At 33.1% G+C, this 19358-nt stretch overlaps 2 protein-coding genes across 4 annotated transcripts in view; one reads left to right on the plus strand and one right to left on the minus strand.

Annotated features, from left to right (window-relative positions):
* Positions 1–1659, plus strand: part of LOC146136795 (F-BAR and double SH3 domains protein 2-like) — a 49831-nt gene extending 48172 nt beyond the window's left edge. For both annotated transcript variants that reach the window (XM_083396023.1, XM_083396022.1), the window contains exon 17: positions 352–1659. In XM_083396023.1, the coding sequence (XP_083252149.1) occupies positions 352–420 (69 nt within the window). In that variant the 3' untranslated portion in view covers positions 421–1659. The remainder of the gene's footprint in view (positions 1–351) is intronic.
* On the minus strand, positions 1583–18993 carry LOC146136796 (uncharacterized). 2 transcript variants are annotated; one of them, XM_083396024.1, is made up of 15 exons: positions 18893–18993; positions 18273–18309; positions 17788–17870; positions 17272–17399; positions 15545–15651; positions 14619–14684; positions 13690–13764; positions 13085–13197; positions 12566–12664; positions 11569–11680; positions 11117–11218; positions 8945–9107; positions 7682–7872; positions 4834–4947; positions 1583–2344 (listed from the first exon to the last, which is right to left on the minus strand). In XM_083396024.1, the coding sequence occupies exons 1-15, from the start codon at positions 18922–18924 to the stop codon at positions 2270–2272; spliced, it is 1497 nt and encodes a 498-aa protein (XP_083252150.1). In that variant the 5' UTR covers positions 18925–18993; the 3' UTR covers positions 1583–2269. The 2 variants fall into 2 exon arrangements, with proteins under 2 accessions (XP_083252150.1, XP_083252151.1); XM_083396025.1 differs by lacking the exon at positions 13690–13764 and having other exon boundaries at positions 1585–2344; positions 18893–18992.
* Between the last annotated feature and the right edge of the window lie 365 nt (positions 18994–19358).

Here is a 19358-nt window from a genome sequence, read left to right on the forward strand (position 1 = left end):
GGTGATTGGTATATAAAGTGGTGGGCCGCATGAAGTAGTTCACATGGTTAGATTAGTTCTAAAGTGGTCGTGAGGAATTTTTGTCAAAAAAATAGCAAATCTTGTTAGCAAGACGAAGACATGCTCATATTAACTTTACTAAAATCGTTTTTTTGGGTTTTGTTTACTTCGAAGCCTACAAAATTACAGGGAAATGAATTCGTCCCACAAATCATCGCTCTTATACTTACGTTTAGTATTTAGGTGGCCGCGAAAACAGTCGAGAAACACGGTTATAAAGGTCTAAAAGGCGCTGCCTTTGGTATTCTAAAAAGCATTTTTTCAATCCTTTATTGTTTTATCATTCCACAGAATCGTTCGGCACCGCCGCCCCCAAAGCGGCCTGCCTCTTTCCTTCGTGCCAACCGGGGAACTACGTGATGTTTGGCTTATCCACTGTACCCCCCTTATGCCTGATCCAAGTCAGAGCACAGAATAGGACTGTGCATGGACTTTTTGCGTCGAATCGGAGAATGAAAAGATCGACCTGGGAGAACAAAAAGAACCAGTTTTTTTGCAAAAATGTGTTACCGGTTGGCGGTTTTCTACTGAATTATATTCAACTGGTAGTCAAGGAAAAATGTCTTCTTTCCAGTTTTGTCTCAATACTTTTTTCAATGGATTTCATTTGCACCAAACCATTCAGCTGCATAGTACATTTTTGGTATTCCTGTTTCAGGAAATCAGTTGCGAGATTTATAGGAATTTCACTTTTGCACCGTTCTTCAACACCTTTTGACCAGCGTAGAACAAAACACTTTACAGATACACGAAAATTGTTATTCAAATATGTAATGATGAATGTTTTAATTTATTGTAAACGTTGTAGAATTTTAATCAGCCAGCCACTGACAAGAATTACATAAATTGTGAACTTGAAAAAGGTCTGTGATAGTTCTATTCATACCTCATGTTTGTCATTTAGAACACAGAAGAGAGATTAAGAAACAAGTTAGTTGAACTTGTTGTCTTAGGGTTTCAGGGTGAAGTGCTTTTGTACACAATATTTACCAAAACCAAAACAATTTTAAATATGTAGTGTGAATCATCTTTGTTCTGCAGTGCACACATTTTTGCTGTTTTTTATGCTTAGCATTTCTTTTCAGACTTTGTCATGCAGTAAATACACTGTTTATGTGTGTTGTTCATGTCAAAGTTTCTGCACACAAGTACACACTACCAGTAAAATTAAAACATTTTGTAATTAATTTTAAAAGTTAAGTTTGAATTGTTTATTTATGAGAGGTTTTTGCCATTGTCATACATTTTCAAAAGCTTTTTACTAATCTGATGTTAGTTTACCAAAATCATTTTAGTTCTTTATCTGACAAAATGCTTTTATTTAGACAAACTGCAAATTAGATTGAGCTGTTGTTGATAAGTCTTCTTGACTATTTTTACGTGGTGCCTATTTGCTTTAGAAAAACAACTCCTTCACAAAATGAATTGTTATAAATATTTAAACTGCACTTAATACAATGTTGGTTTTGCAGAATTAATTTCATTGTTACTACTAAATTATTTCTTTACGCAATTGATGAAATTATTTTAGTGCATTTTCTGTTTTCTAATTGTTGTGTACAAATCTTGCGAGAAATTATACCCTAAACATTGTCATGAGATGGCTTGTTATTTTTTAAGCTACAGCACAATTTTGACATAAGACAGCTACTGACAGACCAGTTTTCTAAAAGTTATTTATTCTTGTGTATTGGATCCATCACAATAAACCCAATTTGTTGATACATAGCACAACAATGATACAGCAAAATGCTTAAAATAACAACTTGGGTCAAGGTTTAGTGAAAAACAAACATTTATTAAAAAAACTACACATTGTTCAGGCATTTTTTGTTATATCTGCAAAATGTAAGGGACTACGCTTTTTATCTTGTTTTCAACGGAAAAACATAGTATGACTGCAGAAATTGCTACAAAAACTTCCATACCTAAAAATATATCCACGTTAAACTCAAGTTAAGCAAAACAGTATTATTTTTAATCAGTATTGAATGTACAAAATTAAAGCTCACATGATTATAAAAACACAATAAAAAAGATCTACAAATAGCTTTTTGGCCATCGTGCTTTGCTGCAGTACAGCTGAAAGCAAAAGCTTTATTGGCACACTTGCTTAACACGTTTCGAACAGACCTCCAGAATCTTCAATATGTGAAAAGGTCATTTGAGGTTGAGTACTATAGTTGAGTGCATTATTCCTCTTTTTTGGTTATACGTTTACAGCCCTGTATACACATGACATGTCACGATCCCCGAATCCAATTGCCTTTGTACGTTTGAACAGCTGAAAAAATGAAATTGAGGTCAAAAAAACTTGCAAATTGTTTGTAACTTGGTTTAGAAGATATTTTTGCACCAAAATTACTTCGGGATTAGCACAGTATTTATTTTATCACAAAGCACAAAGCACATACATCAGCGAACTACGGCACTATTTAGCAAAGGTTTAAATTTGACCTGGACTGTTTTTTTTAATAGGCTTGAACACATTGAAAATCAACATTTTTGTTGAATGTATCAACGTGCCCTAATGGCAAAGGAAGACCAGCATTAAAAAATAATAATGCGAAAAAAAGTAAAAAAGACACAAAAATGGTGTGCTACTATGCCTTCACAAACTCGCTATGTTTTACATTCACAACATACTACTATGCGTTCTCTGGCGTGGCAAAATTTGTTCACATGTCAATTTACTCTATGCGTCTTTTATTAACTAACTATTCAGTTTGTGCGACTGGACAGCTGAAAAGTTGGCCTACCATTGAATTGGTGCATCACAAATTAATATCTGCTTAAAGGCACCGAAATATCTCGGTATACCTATAAAATGATTTTCTCGATTTTTTATTATTTTCACCCAGAGTTACTTAATGCTCCCGACCCGACTTGGACAACTAGATAACTCTAGTTTTCTAACTCAATGAGCAAAATATGGCTAATTCTAATTTATGATTTGCTTAAAGTGTACTCTAATTGTAGTTTTAATCTAATTCAAATTTTACTAAAAATAGTACTTTGTCCAACAGCATTTTTCTTTTTTCAGTCATGACAAAGAATTTGAAATTAATGAAATAATACTCTTGAGTTGGAACGACTTGTTGGTGTATTTTACAGTCTGAAAAGCATATGCTATGATAAAACATATAAAATTAGCACATGATTAATTCACATTCTAATGAGAATAAATTGCGAAGTAAAGGAAATTGATTGTGAATCATTCAATGTAATTCTAGTTACAATTCTACTTTATCAGAATTCGGTAATTTTAAATATAATCTAATTTTAAAAACCTAAAATAAATCTAGTTGTGCAAGTCTGTCCACGACTCCCCACTATTTTGAGGGTTAACGGTTCATTAGATATTTCCAAAATGCTTATTTTTTAAGTTTAAACAGGCATATAGGTATTGTTTTTGATTGTTTTTGTACTATAAACATGTTTACCCGCCTTTTAAGGATTTGACCATGTTTAAAAATTTCCGTTTTTTTTTCAGGCACTTATTTTTGAGGACTTTTTGCTAAATATTTGTTGGTTGTTAACGTTCTGATGAAGAGACCGGCTTTCCATTAAGTCAGTACTATTAACCAGAAGAATTAAATGCAAATAAATCTATGACTTTAATTTAGATAGAGAATAAATAATGTGAAATTCTTGTTCCATAGTGGGCATTTAAAATAATTAGTGTATACAAAAATCTACTTTTATGGGCCCTGTGACTTCATTCATTTAATTGATTTTTTGTCATTTTCGGGAAATTGCTTACAATATATTGTCAATAATAAAGTATAACATGAGGGTTCATAAAAGTAGATTTTTCTTTTAAGAATTTTACGATATTTTTTTCATAATTATAAAACTTGACTTAAATCAGTTTTCTAAACAAATATGAAAATTATGCTGTATTTGGGAATCACACAAGGCAAACTAGGGTGCCCTGACAACATAGTTTGAATAGGACACAATTTTCTTTCCGAAACACAAAATCACACTGCGTAAATTTGAGGAAAGAAAAGTCAATTTTTTTTTATTAATAAAACCAATCACACACATTTTTTGCTTTCTTTCCTTGGTAACCACCTAAATAAAACACAGCACAAGAGCATGACAGTAAAATGAATTTTGGTTGGCCAGCCTTTTATCTAAGTATGCTTAGTAAAGAGATGTTTGATAAATTCGATAATATAGGGTGGTATTGGTGCAGACCCAATACAAAATTAACATAAAAATATCAGCCTATTCAGCATTTTTTATCCTGAAACCAAAATTTATGAAATAATATTAGGTTAGTAACTAGATGTAACCAACCTAATAACACAAAAGAAAATTTTTACATAAACAATTTAATTTCATCTTTTTTGCTTGTTTAATGTTTGAGCACATTAATGGATACTTTTTGTCCAAAATATTGGGTCTCGGTATTAGATTAAAATGTAAAGTTACAGACATCCCTACTTAATATTATAAAAAAACCTTACTTTTTTGGTAAACCCAAGTTTGCCATAATTAACTTGACAATTCATTTTTTTAATTTTGGAAAATTGTCTAAGATTGTTCAGTCTAAGCCATTTTTATGTAGTTTACTAATTACTTCTAGTTATTTTGCTAAAATAATGACAAACAAGTCCCTTATTCGATAAATGTGCTTGGTTTGGGAATAACACACAAAACATTTAAGGCAACTGAATACAATGTCAACTGGCAAAAAAGAGAACACCAGGTAGAGCACAAAGTTCTGGCTTATGGAACATATAATATATATATATATATATATACCTCATTGGCAGCCCCAGCAACATGTAATGGTTGTTCTAATTCCTCGCCCATCTGAAGAGCAAGTCGAAGATCCTTTTGCTGATGTTTCAAGGGAAAGTTTGCTGGAAAGTGACCCTTGAGAAAAAAATAGTGATTAAAACTGTGAAATACATTTCCGGTTCCCGTTTCTGAACATATTCTGGGTTTCATTGCACATTTCATTGTACTTGTACATGGTTTTATTAAATCTAGGTAAGAAATAACACTAGTGCAGTGTTTTGGCTTATACCAGTGGGTCCGTATTGTTTTCAGTGCAGCCAAAATTTGGGTTTTGTAAACATCTCATGACCAAAGACACCAACAACAAAAAATATAAAAGTTAGTTTTTAGCAAACAGTTCCAATTGGTTGAATGGTGTGCTACACATAGGAATGTTCCAGTAATGTGGCACCAAAATTTGACACATACAGTTTGTTTGTTGTGTGGTATATTTTCAACAATTTTTAGTTTTCAAGCCTGTTCTTTGCATTAAGGCAGTCCGGTTTTTGGAAAGCTTGGATAACATTTGGAGTCTTTTACAATTCACGCTTCCAAGATTTTTAGAAAATATGTTAGCTGCTTTCATATTTGTTAACATGTTTTATTTACGGTTCGCCTATATTAATACAGTTAAGTGCTTCCCAACCAGTGGGTTGCAGTAACAATTGGATGTGTTTTGTCGCATTACCAATTTCAGTACAAACGCCAGTAGTAAAAATGCAGGTTTCATGTAACTTTTAATCTTACTTCCACTAAAAATTAGATGTTAAAATTATTGCTAAACAATTTGGTCCTATCTCATTGTGGGTAGCGAACTGAAAAAGGTTGGGTAGCACTGGTTTAAAGACACCTCGTGTAGGGCTTGGCATCCAACATGGTCATTCAGTAGGGATCCCTAAAATTTTCGTGTTACATAACATCACCGAATATTTTCCCTAATGTTGACCTTGAGTAACACCTATTGAGATTATTGGCGGACCAGGACAACCGCTGACGCTGCAACACACAGCACATTTAAAGCAAGCACAGTAACAGGCCCTAATCCAAACTTGCCACTTGTTTGTAAAATTTAACGCAATCTTCGACGCTAAAATGATTAAATTACAATGGTTCCGTTCACCTGATATAAACAGCAAAATATAATCATTTCTAGTTATTGAAGTGAGTTTGAGTCAACTCATACACAAACAATGTGTATGAAAAGCAGTCTATTTGAGCAAAATGCAAAATAAATTTCGTTTATTGGGTTAAAATTTGCAAAACTTTCAATGTAAAAGAATACAGGATGTATTAAGCACATAAAAGAGATTCGGATATTGCCTAAAACAGAGGTGGTTAAACAACCAGTTTATGTACCTTTTATGTTTAGGTTGTACCAGTATTTAAGTTTTTAAAGATGCCAAATTGTCAATTGTGCGTAAAAGGGATCCATCCCTACTTAACAGACTTATAACTAGATAATTTTATGTGGCTTATTAAAAAAATGAAAGCAAAATTTGGTTAATTTTAAATCTAATTTAATTTGTTAATGGCCTGTGCGAGTGTGCGTTCTAATTCTATCTCTTATCTCATTTCAGTTGTACCATAAATGCTACTGTTGTGTTTAGTCTCTTAATTGTAACAAAAAATTGAATTATCACTCTTTGGTCGGCATGACTTGTAGATAATATTTAAGTCTGTGAAGCATAGGCTAGATCAGTGATTTCCAACCTTTTTGTTGGAGTGGAACCCTATGGAAACATTTCACTGGCTCGAGAAACCCCAGTGCAATATTTCCACTGGTTTGAGGAACCCCAGTGTAATAAACACACCTCAATTAGCTAAACAATTTAAAAATTGCAGAAACCCTAGTCTGTACTAGCGGAACCCTGGTTGAAAACCACTGGGCTAGATGCTAAAAATACAAACATTATCACAGACATAGTTGCCATCCACTTATTGAGAATAAATTGCGATTTAAACAAAATTGATTATGGATTAGTTAAATAAAATCCTCGATAATCTATACAGGAAATTTTCATCATGGCATTTAATTCTAATCTAATTTTGAATTTAAATGTCCTACTTTAATTCTACCCTAAATTGCAAAAAGTCAAATGATCTAATTTTAATTATAAACTTATTATAAAAAGCTAAAACAAATGGTCCAAGTCTGCTGCTCAGACCTCATATTCGTGAAAAAAAAATGGCACTGGAGTGGACATCCTTTTGTGGAATCAAGTCAACCGATTTTAGAAGCTTTTACAGCACAATGGCATTTAAGGTCTGCACTGGGAATAAAAATTCGCTAAACATAGTGTACGCGGTAATATAAATGTGAACCATTTATTTTAAATCTAGCTCAGGAAATCTATATTTGAGGAAGAAGTTAAGCGATATTCATTTTTCCCACGAGTATTGAGTAAGTTGTGGCTCTTTGCAATTACACAAGTAAGAAATGTGGCTCTTGGTCTTTCACTGATTGGCTACCTTGGCTTAAAACAACGGATTTTTGTCTAGTTTAACATAATTTACACTTTGCAAAGTTAATGCCCTTTAGGTTGAATAAATTCGCAAAAAAAATGTGTTTACAAGGTGAAAGCTGTAAAAAAATACTTTTGAGCGACTGTCCTGGTTCCTCTATGGAAAGATGGAACATGACTTTTGAAGGAATCAAACTGTCAAAATTTGGCAAATTAAATCGACCCAGTGAGTTCTTTTTTACCCTTAGCGACCCATCCTTAGGGAACTCTTGGCTGACATCCAAATCACAAAACAGTCTTATGGCAAAATTTTAGGGATTACTGTATTTATTTTTAAACAGGTATTATATAGTGATAAAAAATCTTACCTCTAAAATAGCAGACCCTTTCATCTGTACCAACGGACAAGAAATCATGCTGAGGTTGAGAACCTCAAGCAGTGTGTACTGGTCCAGACCAGCCTTTTCGGCTAGGGAAAGTCCCTCGGCTAATGAGGCCATGAAAGTTCCAGTTAACATGTTGACAATCAACTTAGTGTTGGCACCGCAGCCGAGTTCACCTAAAAAGAATATAACATTACTTAATAAGTTTTTACCCACCTTAAAAAATTATGATTCAACAGAAGGCAATTTGTTTTTTGGTCAATTACACATCAGTAAGAATATTGAAAAGCTTCTTATATAATTTGTTAAAGCAACAGGTTTAATCTTTTAGATGCACAACCAAGTGCAAACCTGGAGTTTTGGTTTGGAAATAATATAAATAGCTTCAAAGTATATTATCATGTTCAAACTTAAGTCTTCATTAACTGTACCAGATAGTTTTTGCATTTTCCTGGACGAAACATATTGGCCGTAAATGGTAAACAAAGTACTGGCAGCCTAAACACCTAAAAAACGACTGAACAGCAAGTTACAGTATAGGACCATTAAGATTACCATACAAAAAGTTGAATATTGTAGTTCAGCTTGTACCCCTCCTAAAAACTGATTGGCACCCAGATTAAGAACCTGCAAATTGCAGCAACAAATGTAACTATTGCAGCTCCGCAGATGTCAAGCAGACATTTTTGGCAACTGTTATTTTGCCGGGCAAGTTCTGATTGATAGAGACTTGCTAGAACTGACAAGTGCAAATTTTAATGCAATACCAAAGTTTAGTTAAGAAAAATTTAGCCACCAAGGCTTTTCTGTTATGCTTACGTTTTTTGGGCGGAAAACAAAAAAGTTTGAGAAACACTTACCTAGTCCTAGATGTTTAACTCTTACTTAATTTTTTACTTTAATTAACTTATCCTAGATACCAGTCCAGTGTTACTCAACATTTTCTTGGGGCCACCCAAAGAACAAAGCATTAGTACAACAGCACAGCTTTGGTGACGAAATTACTGATTTTTTTGTAAGCAAACAAAGATAAAGAAATTGGCAAACATGAGTGAAAATTTATGTGAGACATGCCTTTATATTACTTCCGAAATATTCTTGAAATTAAGAAACCTTTTTCAAAATCAATCTCAATAAACCATGTGAACCATTGCAATTGGTGACCCAGCGAAATCAAATGGCAAAATTGGGTCGCGGCCCATAGGTTTGGAAACACTGCAATAAGCAGTTCAGTGTTTATAAGCTTACCAAGGAAGAATGTCTTTTTGCCCATGGCTTCAAAACAAGAGTAGCCGTCCATGTAGAGAGACCGGTCACCTGCTGCCAGTAAAACCAACTTCCCAGATTCTGCGGACTTCTTGCTGCCCGAAACTGGTGCCTCAAGAAAACGGCCACCTCTCATAGTGATTGCCTGCCAAACATGGTATTAGCATAAAATAATCGACAACATCCAAAAATGCAGTATTATCTAATATGAGGACTTCTGACTCTTTTTTAGATTTATTTAGATTACCTTGTTTCTGTTATTTTTTTCAGTTAAGTTGTGATGAAACCATTTATATATACAAGTTTTTATATCCAATGCACAAAACAACTTTTATTTTTTTGGTATTAAACATAACATTTTACAATAGACTTAAACTTGTAAACCTTTTTTGTGAGTTTAACAGAAAACTTAAATTTTGTATAAATAATATAATCAGTTACATTACACTTCTAAGTTTTAAATGTCCATAAACATGGAGCCTAGATAAATTGTTAAGAGAAAATATGGTGCTTTGTCACAAAAGCTATTGGTTGGGATTTCAAGTGCCAATAGCTAATAAATTTTGAAGAACTTTTTAAATTTATAAAAGTTAAAAATAGCTCAAAATCATTAAAATGTGATGATAAATATAAATGATATAACATTTAGCTTGGGTAAGCTTTTCTGTTAACTTGTGTTATTTAAGAAATTATTCAAATAAGCGGTTCATTAAAAAAAGACTGCAAAACAATGACATTTTTAGATAAACAGTTAATTTACGAGATGTGTATGATTTACGATGTGTGTGAACAGCCCGCGTATGCTTATGTAGAATGAAGTTTCAGATTGCTTTACAAACTTTTGCCCAAGGTCAGAAGATTTAATGAAAAAAGTGTGAAACATTACATAATTTTGTCATTTGTGAAGGTGGTGTTTCTCGGAGAGTTAGTTTCAAGCTGTTATAATATAGCTTTCAGACGATTTAACTTGGTCCAAATGGTGTTTAAATGTTTTTTTTGTTGGTTTAATTTATTTTATTTTATCAATACAGCCTTTTTTGCCATCAGAAACAGTAGTTAACTCAGCCAAATTTTTGTTAGGTTAATAAAGTCAAATATTATAATTTTAAGCTTAATTTTTTTTTGGACTTGTGGGTCAATAAAAGCTTGTCCCATAAATTTGTGACTTAGCACTTAGTACCAGCATCTCTCATGTCGCATCTAGGCTAAGCGCCCCCAGTATGACATAACGTTGGCAACTTGGCGAATTTATAGGCTGATAATCAGCCACAAAATCAAAGAAATTGTAGCAAAATATGTATTTAAAAAAAAGTTGCTCCTAATTTTTTGTGCCATTTAGAAATACATAAGGGGCATGCTAAAGTACAATCTGGGTGTGCACATGTCTGCCTATCTTACTGTACCACTGTTACATAGATAGATGGGTAAACCTATGTGCAAACATGTAGTTCAAAACCAGAGTAGGGCCTAAAACGCATGAAAACATAATAAATTTGTTGAAAACATAATAAATTTGTTGAAGATTTTTTTAATAGCCTTGTTTTTCGCCTAAACATGGCAAGTTTGATACATTCATTAGGCGAACATAGCATTTCACTTTAAGGGTGCAACTAAAAAATAGAAGACTTTAGGGAAAATGCTTGTCACAAGAAGGCTGGTAAGATTCTGGCAGCCGATGCTTCCATTTTGTTTGTTGCCCCACCTTAAAATATTGCTGGCTGTGGCTTTTACATAAGGTAAAAACTTTGCAAATACTTTAAAAGTGTCAATTCGTTTAAAATTTATTTTATTTGCACTTAGAAAATCCAAACATCAGGAATTTTTTTTAGTGAAACACTAACCAACAGCAACTTATTGATAAAACTTATTTATTACCAAAATCAATAAATATTCCAAGGACTCATTTTTTTCGATTTGGTAAAACGTAATTCTAATCAAGTTGGAAAAACTCAAATGCTCTAATATTGATTCTAATCTAATTTTTTTTTTAATTTCACTACATACCCAAAAAATGAATATTAGGGAGTACTTGAAAAAGTGGCACACTAAAATAGAGTGGCCGGAATTTTATTGCTAAACATTAAACACCTGACTGGTTATGTCACAGGCCATTTTATTTATTTTTATTAGTTTATAAATAAAAATGATGAAGACCTCTGAAATTTCTTTTATCGTTGCTGTATCAACAGTTGACATTTCAACATATCCCTTGCCTGAGGTAATTCCTTGCAGAACTCCACTGTTACCGATCACAAGCTAAAAACACATTATTATAAACAAATAAAATGACTAAAAACTTAAATGTATCAAAAATGAGCAAAACTTACATAAACTGTTGTTCTAAGTTGGTTTTATAGAGTTTTATTTGCAGCATTTGGCATCATGCAAAGTACATATGCGAAATAAGAGCTTTTCGATTAAATAAGTACATAAGCCAATTATGTTACTGGGTTTTATTTTCAATAATTTAAAATATTACCATATCCATAGTAAATTAGAGATCAACATTCATTTAAAAAAATATATAAAAACGCAGGTATCTGTATCTAAAAAAGAAGAAAATATATATCGGTTGGACTCTACAGTAGACTGCTTTTGTTTCTTACATCTCGCACTGCATTGGAGTCCGACACACAACTAAATGTGATGTCACAATTCTGAACCACTTCAGATGGGGTTGCACCTTCTTTTGCACCAGCGCCAATAAGCTGCTTACATCTAACAAAAACAGATCACACGTCAAAAATAGTTTAGCGCTATCCTTTTGTCACCTGGGCATGACATACAGCTTTAAATTATTGAAATAAAAGTTATTGATATAAAAATACAAGTCATAACTTTAGAACTGTCAATGGAATAAAATGTCCTAAAGACAGTACAGTTTATTTTTGAAAGGGATGTTCCATTAAAATCAACTTTTCTGGAAAAAATTAACAGGAAAATAATATAGCTTCTTTAAGTGGACCCAGAGCAAATATAGTTTTTCAGTTTAGAAATCATTTTATTTGTTTGGTAAAAGTCTATTGCCGAGGATGCATTTACTACAAAAGTAAAAACATTTATTTCACATAATTTTGACCACACAATCAATCGTATTTACTTGCACATAACAACAATTCAATTTAATTTTTCTAATTTCTACAAAAATAATGTTGACAACTATAAACAAACACTTATTTGTTAAGGCAATCAAAAAACTAACATGGTTTATTTGAGCACAGCAGTCCAACCTGGTCCTTAAAAATTGTTAAAGCAATACCAATCAATCTTTAGTTATTTTAACTCAATTAATCATAAATTTAGGATTTTTTTGGTAAAATTATAAAAAAATAAAAATTCAAACACCCAGCTACCACATATGTACATTTACAAGTTTGACTGGAGCCGTTGTTCAAACAACTAGTTAAAAAATTCTTAAAGAAATCGGCTGTTTAAGTAAAATGTTTGCCTGCAAACAATTGGTTAAATTCAATACATATATGTTTGAACGACTGACAACGCAAGTAAAGCGTAAGTGTGAAACATTTAGGATTGCAACCTGCCAATAAAAAAAATTGATCAACCTGCAGAAAAAGAAGAAGTTTTTTTTAGATAAAAAGGTACCTGCTTGTGTTCCTGTTCCACACAGTAACATCATGTCCTGTTCTGACAAGATTCAGTGCCATTGGAATTCCCATTATGCCCAGGCCCAAAAATCCAATTCTAAAACATATTAGAATGAGCGTAACATTTTGTTTGAAACTGTACACTGATTCATAAAAAATAAGAACTTTTTATACACATGCGAATAAATGCGAACTAGCGCCACTGAAGTTTACTAAATAAGTCTGCAGTGAGGTTTGCACTAAAAACTTTGACCACAAGTGGACCATGGTTCTGCAGAAAGCTGTTTGGTTGAGATAGTCCATTACCAACCTAAACAACATAGCTTGCCAAGTTTGTTAGCGTGACCCATGATCAAGAGGTTTTTTTTCATCACAGCTAGATATTTTAAACATTGTCTTTGTATAGTATACCTTTGGTTAAATTATTTTTGTTATTTAATATAGCAGCATCTACATTCATTCAAATTATGAGAATACATAGTTTAGGCAAATATATTAAGAAAGGCTCTGTGGTTACTTTTTGTCTGTGGGAATGATATCCTTGGGCACCAAACTTGTTGTGCTATCCGCATCTGCAGTAGAATCTGGTGACACACATTCGGAAATCGGGAGGCGTTCAATATCTTTTGACTAAACAAATAAAAAAATAAAATTGGTTAGATTTAGTGTTTTTAAGCGAAAACAGAGCATTTGCGAAAAGTATGATAAAGTATTTCTTAGAGTGGTCCGGTTTCAACCTTATTTTTATTATTTACATTTGGTTGGGGAAAGCCCTTTTAAAATACTAAAACATGAAGACAATAGTATATATGATAAATATGGAGGCAGATTGATTAGTCATCATGCAATAAATACAAAACATAGATTGCAAAGTTAGCATCGATAATACATCAATTAAATTTAAACAGTATGTAATTATCGTAACATGTAAAATTTTTAGAGAACTACTTCCTTAAAGAAAGAATAATATAACTATAAAAGTGGCATCAGAGGACCACAAACCTCAAAATATTCCTCTACTCATTTTCAACATAACTAATTTGGAATCCGCAACATTCTAAAAACATTGCAGCATTCTAATAAAATAACCCACCCATGGTGAATGTGCAAGCTTCTACTTACAAGGGTGGTGGGTGAGGACAAAGTTGTGGTTTGGGTAAGAAGGAAGTGGGACATGTTCTGGTGCTTGAGCGTTAACTGCACATGACAGTATGCAAGTGTCAGTCCGGTGAGGTGGCACATTGGACTTTTAACTTTCAGTACATCATACCATTACTTATAGTCACAGGCGCCAAACGTGGGGGTTTTTAGACGCCCTGGATTTCTCATAGGGCATCAAAACGCCCTGCAATTCGACTAAGTTTTAAATAAATGTCCAAAATAATTCTTGTAGCACAGTCTTAATTTAGCAAAACTAAAACTGTTTAAAACTTTCCTGAATGACCATAAGCACAAGGCCATATTTTTTTTTCAAACTTTTTTAGCATAACTGTGTAAAAAAAAGGTTGGCTCAGTGATAACAGGCAATGGCTGTTATCTAAGAGTTCACTTTTTTATCTAATTAGGAAGAAATATGCACTGTCCAGAAATTAACGTCCTGGAACTTAAGTTCGGTGCCAATGCTTATAGTCATAAGGATCATTGTCCTAATGTCCTTAAGCAAAAACTATTTCCGGTTAAATTGTGCAGTTTAGAGCTAGAGCTTCATTTTATGATTTAAACTTGTAATGTGGTACACAAATTAAACTAATTAAACTTATGCTAAAAAAGTGACTTTACACTACTTATTTTAAAACTTGTCTACATTTTAAGCTAATAATGTGGCTGTTTTGCCTACATAGATAATGTTGATATTACATATTATGTACTGCAAATAAATTCAACTAGAATATGCCAATCTTATACATAGATTTAACTCCTATTTCACATGATTCAAAAATGCAGTTAACTAAAAAAATTGTAACTAAACGGAAGGTTCAGTTTTAAAACAAACATAAGATATATTTAATACTCTTATCACAAATTCATAAACAAGCACAAAATTTTTTTACCTCTTCTCTGGTTGGTAAGGCCTTTTTTTGTGATTTTCTGCGTTTCTTTGGTTGGTTTGATTGGGCCTAAAAATAAATGGGATTTGCATAATATTTAATGTAGTATTCCATTACTATGTTCGATAATATTGAGTCATAGCAAAGGGCCTATGCCATGTGGTAGTATTTAGGGTATTGGTGCTGATGTGATACCAAATTATTATATAAAAGTGTTTTTGGAGTGATTTGCTATCGCAGCGATTCTACCTTGGGATGTAAATATAAAAAAAATAGTAGGTAAACAACTGGAGGTACCAAAGCTTTTTAACACGAAAGCATATTTTCAGCCTAATAACACAATAAAAAATTACATAAATTTTTGTTTAATTTATTTTGCTTGTTTAGGCAGTAAATGACATTATTTCATATATGATCTGATCGTGATTTTTTGTCCAAAATATTTTATATTGGTATCAAATAAAATGTCAAGTATTGGACATCCCTGCCCATTACTTTGCCTAATGTTTAGCATCTTGACAAACTCTGCCTATGTGGTTCTTAACCTTTGGTAACCTGTCGAACCCCTGTGTTATTCTGCAAGCTTTCGTCGAACCCCAAATTTTCGTTCAGTATTCGTTTCTTCCTCCTAGCAACTGAAACTGGGCATATTCAAATTATCAACTTGACTTTATATAGGTTAAATTGGCCAAACTTTTAACTTATAATGTTCTGTGACACCTTGGCACATAAAAGAGATTCGAATTTAGCTCAAAATAACAACATTAAATATGTTTCAGAGGACGTTCTCGCCGAACCCTTGTAACGACTGCGTTGAACCCCAAGGGTTCGATCGAACACTGGTTAAGAACCACTGACCTATATGAAGGACAAAATTTATTGAGTCATAAATGGGCAGATGCTGTGGCACAAAATTGAACTCTACTCACAAGTGGTGATGCCTTCTCAATCTTTGCTTTTTTGACAAGAGGGGCATCATCATCGTCACTATCTTCTGAAACTTCTTCTTCTGATTCATCGCTTGTGTCCGCGAGGCCTTGAAAGAAATAAAGCACCCGATGGATTGTTCAATACTCAGCAGGAAACTTTGCACCCAGGCATAAATATCAAAAACGGAGAAAAAATAATGCATGTTAAAAATAAAATCGAGCAGCTGGTGTTTACTAGGTGTTTATCATAAGAAAAAAAAACAAAGCCGCTTCAAAACCATTCCATAACAAACCTCAGACGATGTGAGTTTATGTAGACACAATAAGAAATAAACATTACACAATTTGTAAACTAAATTAAGCTTTCTGTTTTGATTAATTCCAGTATTAGTTCACCAAAAGTGTTCAAAACTTTCCGGAATTGCCATGCATGCACGCGTCCGTAAAGCCCTCAAACTATGTTTTTAATTTTATGTAAATACCTTTTTTTGTTGAATGATAAATTTTGCCTATTTCAATATAATGTTTTTAGCCTAAAGGCGCTAAAAGAAAGTAACACTATGCTAAATGGTTTGTTTCAGTCATAATGTTGTTGAGTGTAACAACGAGCCTCATCAAGCAGATTCTCTTAAAAAAAGTGGTTGAACTTTGAATGAAGTGCATGTTACAGGGTCTTAACTATATGAAAGGAGAGTTACTGCAGATATTCTTCTCTACAAGCATATGTAATACCCGATATTAGTGTACAATTGACACATTTCTTTTTTTTAGCCTAAGCTCAGTTTTTAGCTGACTTGCCGCCCACCTGTGGTTGATATGTCGCTACAAACATGGCATAATAAAATCCAGGAAAAAATGTTTATTTTGTATTGCAGGTGGTGAATGGTGTGCTCATAATTTGACATGTAAAGGTTTCAAACTGAAGTGAATGACTGGGCGACTATGTTGGCCGAGAATCAGCCAGGAATTATTTTTTGTTGAAAGACCGATTTTAAAAAACAACAAGGTTGTTTTCCGATACATATCAAATCTAAAATATTATTTATTTTATGCACTCAATTTTGATCATGGAATTGTGGTGTTTGTAGGTTTAATTTGACTAGCAAATAGTCCACTCTCAGCTGGTGCCTGTGTTCGCATTGCGTCTATAGCAGGGGTTCTTAAACTTCTTTTACCGCGGACCCCTAAAAAATTTTTTTGGCCTCGCGTGGACCACAATAGGCAAAAATTTAAAAAAATGACGTCATGAATTTACAGCACAATACAAAAAGCATTCATAAGTCTGCTGATTTCGGTACAAAAATGTGAAAGTATAACGGAGTTTGATGCATTCGGTGCAATAGCGTTTTATTTTTAATTAAACTGTTGTGTTTGGTAAATTGATTACTTCTTAAATATACCCACTAATATTTCAATTAGGCCTTCATGGACCCCCTAAAACTAGGTGACGGACCCCTAAGGGGTCCATGGACCCCAGTTTAAGAACCCCTGGTCTATAGGCTTACTTTTGTTGGAAGTTAATCGGCTGTTTGTCATTACAGTATCTTCCTAGTTTATGACGTCATTAACGTCACTTGTTTATGCTGTCATAAAAGTCAATTGTAAAATGGGGTAATTTTGTAAGTTAGAAGCCTTTTTTTATTTTTCTGGATCTGCTCCTGGCTGGTTGGCTGGACCTTAAGTAAAAGTTCATGTATATATTGGTAAACACAATATGGATTACCAACCTTTTCTTCTCCTTTCAATTGCATGATCAGTTTGGCGCACAGCCTCTTGAAAACTCTTTTTAGAACCAACGTTATACTTGTCTTTATTTTCTTTGTATGAGTGGACAAGCTCTGTTTTAGTCCAAGCACTAAAAATAAAAAAATGTAGTTTGGGTCATGTAAATAGTACACATGTCAAATTACAAAAGATATGCAATATATGACATATGTATATTTTTAACTGAGGTTCAAAGATAAAATGGACTTAACATGCAAGCAAAAACATTGTAAATTTAACTGGTGTTCATCATATAAGTAAACATTCAAATGGTTTTGGTAAATTAAGCATAAAAAACAACTGAGATTAGTAAAGAATGCCAGATTATACCTTGAGTTGCATTATAAATTTGATTAGCAAATCTAACAAGATGCATGTAAAAGTGTGACTTTGGCACACTCCAAAACAAACTAGACTTCTTTTTTGCACCTTTTGACCTGAACATTGGCTATAATGAGGTATGAAAAACAATTACATACTAGTCTCCTGTTCCATAAAATCTGATGAAGAGCATTTCAATTTTTTTGCTTGGCTTCTTAATTCCCTTATCAGGTTCAGCTATCTACAAAAAAGTAACTTGTATTATCCAATCAAATTTTTTGAACTTTTTATATAGTCATTTGACAGTTTATGTCTTGGGCCAGGTTGGAAATTTAGATAAAATCGCAACAAAAATGCACACAGTCACAAAAAGTTGCTCAAACCGTTTTAGGTATAGTACTTTATTTCAGCCGCACAAATTTAAAAAATACCTTTATTAAAATTTAAATACCTTTAAACACAATTTTCAAAAAACGTTTTATAAAAGCCGCGCAGCTTTAACATGCAAACAAACCCAAATACTGTGTGTTGTAATAGGTTTCTAGACCAGTGCCAAAATTGCCTCTATAAATACTTTGCATCACTTCTTTCAATTTAAAAAAAAATCGTGAAAACAACTAAGCTATACAGAAGCATTACATACCTTTCCAGGCCAATAAGGGTAGCCAGTCATTTTGGCCCTGTAAAATATGTTAAAAAAATATGGATAAAACTGTCTTAGCGATGGAGGTAAAACTGCCTTAGCGACATCTTAGCGATGGAGGGTGTAGTTTCAAGCCGCTGATTTATAAGCTGTTTATAGTGAGACAGCATGTGGCTGATTTATAAATGCAAATTTAACTGTAAGCGCTTATTAGTATTCCAGTCTGGAAAGTATGGCAGATCTCAGCGAGATCTCGCGGGTGCACACCTGCAAAAAATTCGGGTGACCGGGTGCAACAAAGATAAAAAAGTGCACCTCGTTTCGAATTTTTTTCTTTCGAATTTCTGGGTTCACTTAATTACTTTGTTATGTATTCTACATTTTTGGGGTGCAGTTCAGGTTTTTATTGGGGTGCACTTTTAAATGGCTGAAAAAAAAAACTCGCAGGTGCACCTGCCATACTTTCCACAGCGGTTAGTATTGTTTCAAGATTATGTAAAGTTTAACTTGGGCTTAATTTTTCAAACACAAATTCAAGGTGAACTTTTTTTTTTTTGAACAATGCCAATCTGGGCGCAACACAACGCAAAATAGTTAAAAAAGTAAAGAAGAAATCTTACCAAACGAAATCGCCAACTTTTAATTCAGTCATTGTGCAAAAGAATCACTGTAAATAATCTAAACCAACAACCTAGTAAACCTATCAATACAATTTCATTAACAAGACAATTTGTGTGCCAAACAGCTAAAAAATATCACAAAATTCGCAGAAAACACGAGACTTTTCTGAAAAGCAACGTTCTGCACTTTCACCAAAGAAACTCTGAATCTCGCGCCACAACAAGAGAGAACCACAGCGACCTATAGCGGTTAAATAATTTTAAGCTTTCCTCCGTTAGAAAATGTCACAAGTTTTATACACCTACCGGTATTTACTTTAAAACTTAGAAATATTTAAAAAAATCAACTATAGGTAGATGTAATGCTAGGTCGGTCTAAAAAATATTGTACTTATCTAATTTTTTTTCAAACTCCACAATGACCTAAAAGATGCAAAAACTACGTTTTGCGAATATTAATGCACCT

The sequence above is a fragment of the Ascidiella aspersa genome, chromosome 8 (genome assembly GCF_963924565.1).
Source record: "Ascidiella aspersa chromosome 8, kaAscAspe10.2, whole genome shotgun sequence".
NCBI classification, from domain to species: domain Eukaryota; kingdom Metazoa; phylum Chordata; class Ascidiacea; order Phlebobranchia; family Ascidiidae; genus Ascidiella; species Ascidiella aspersa.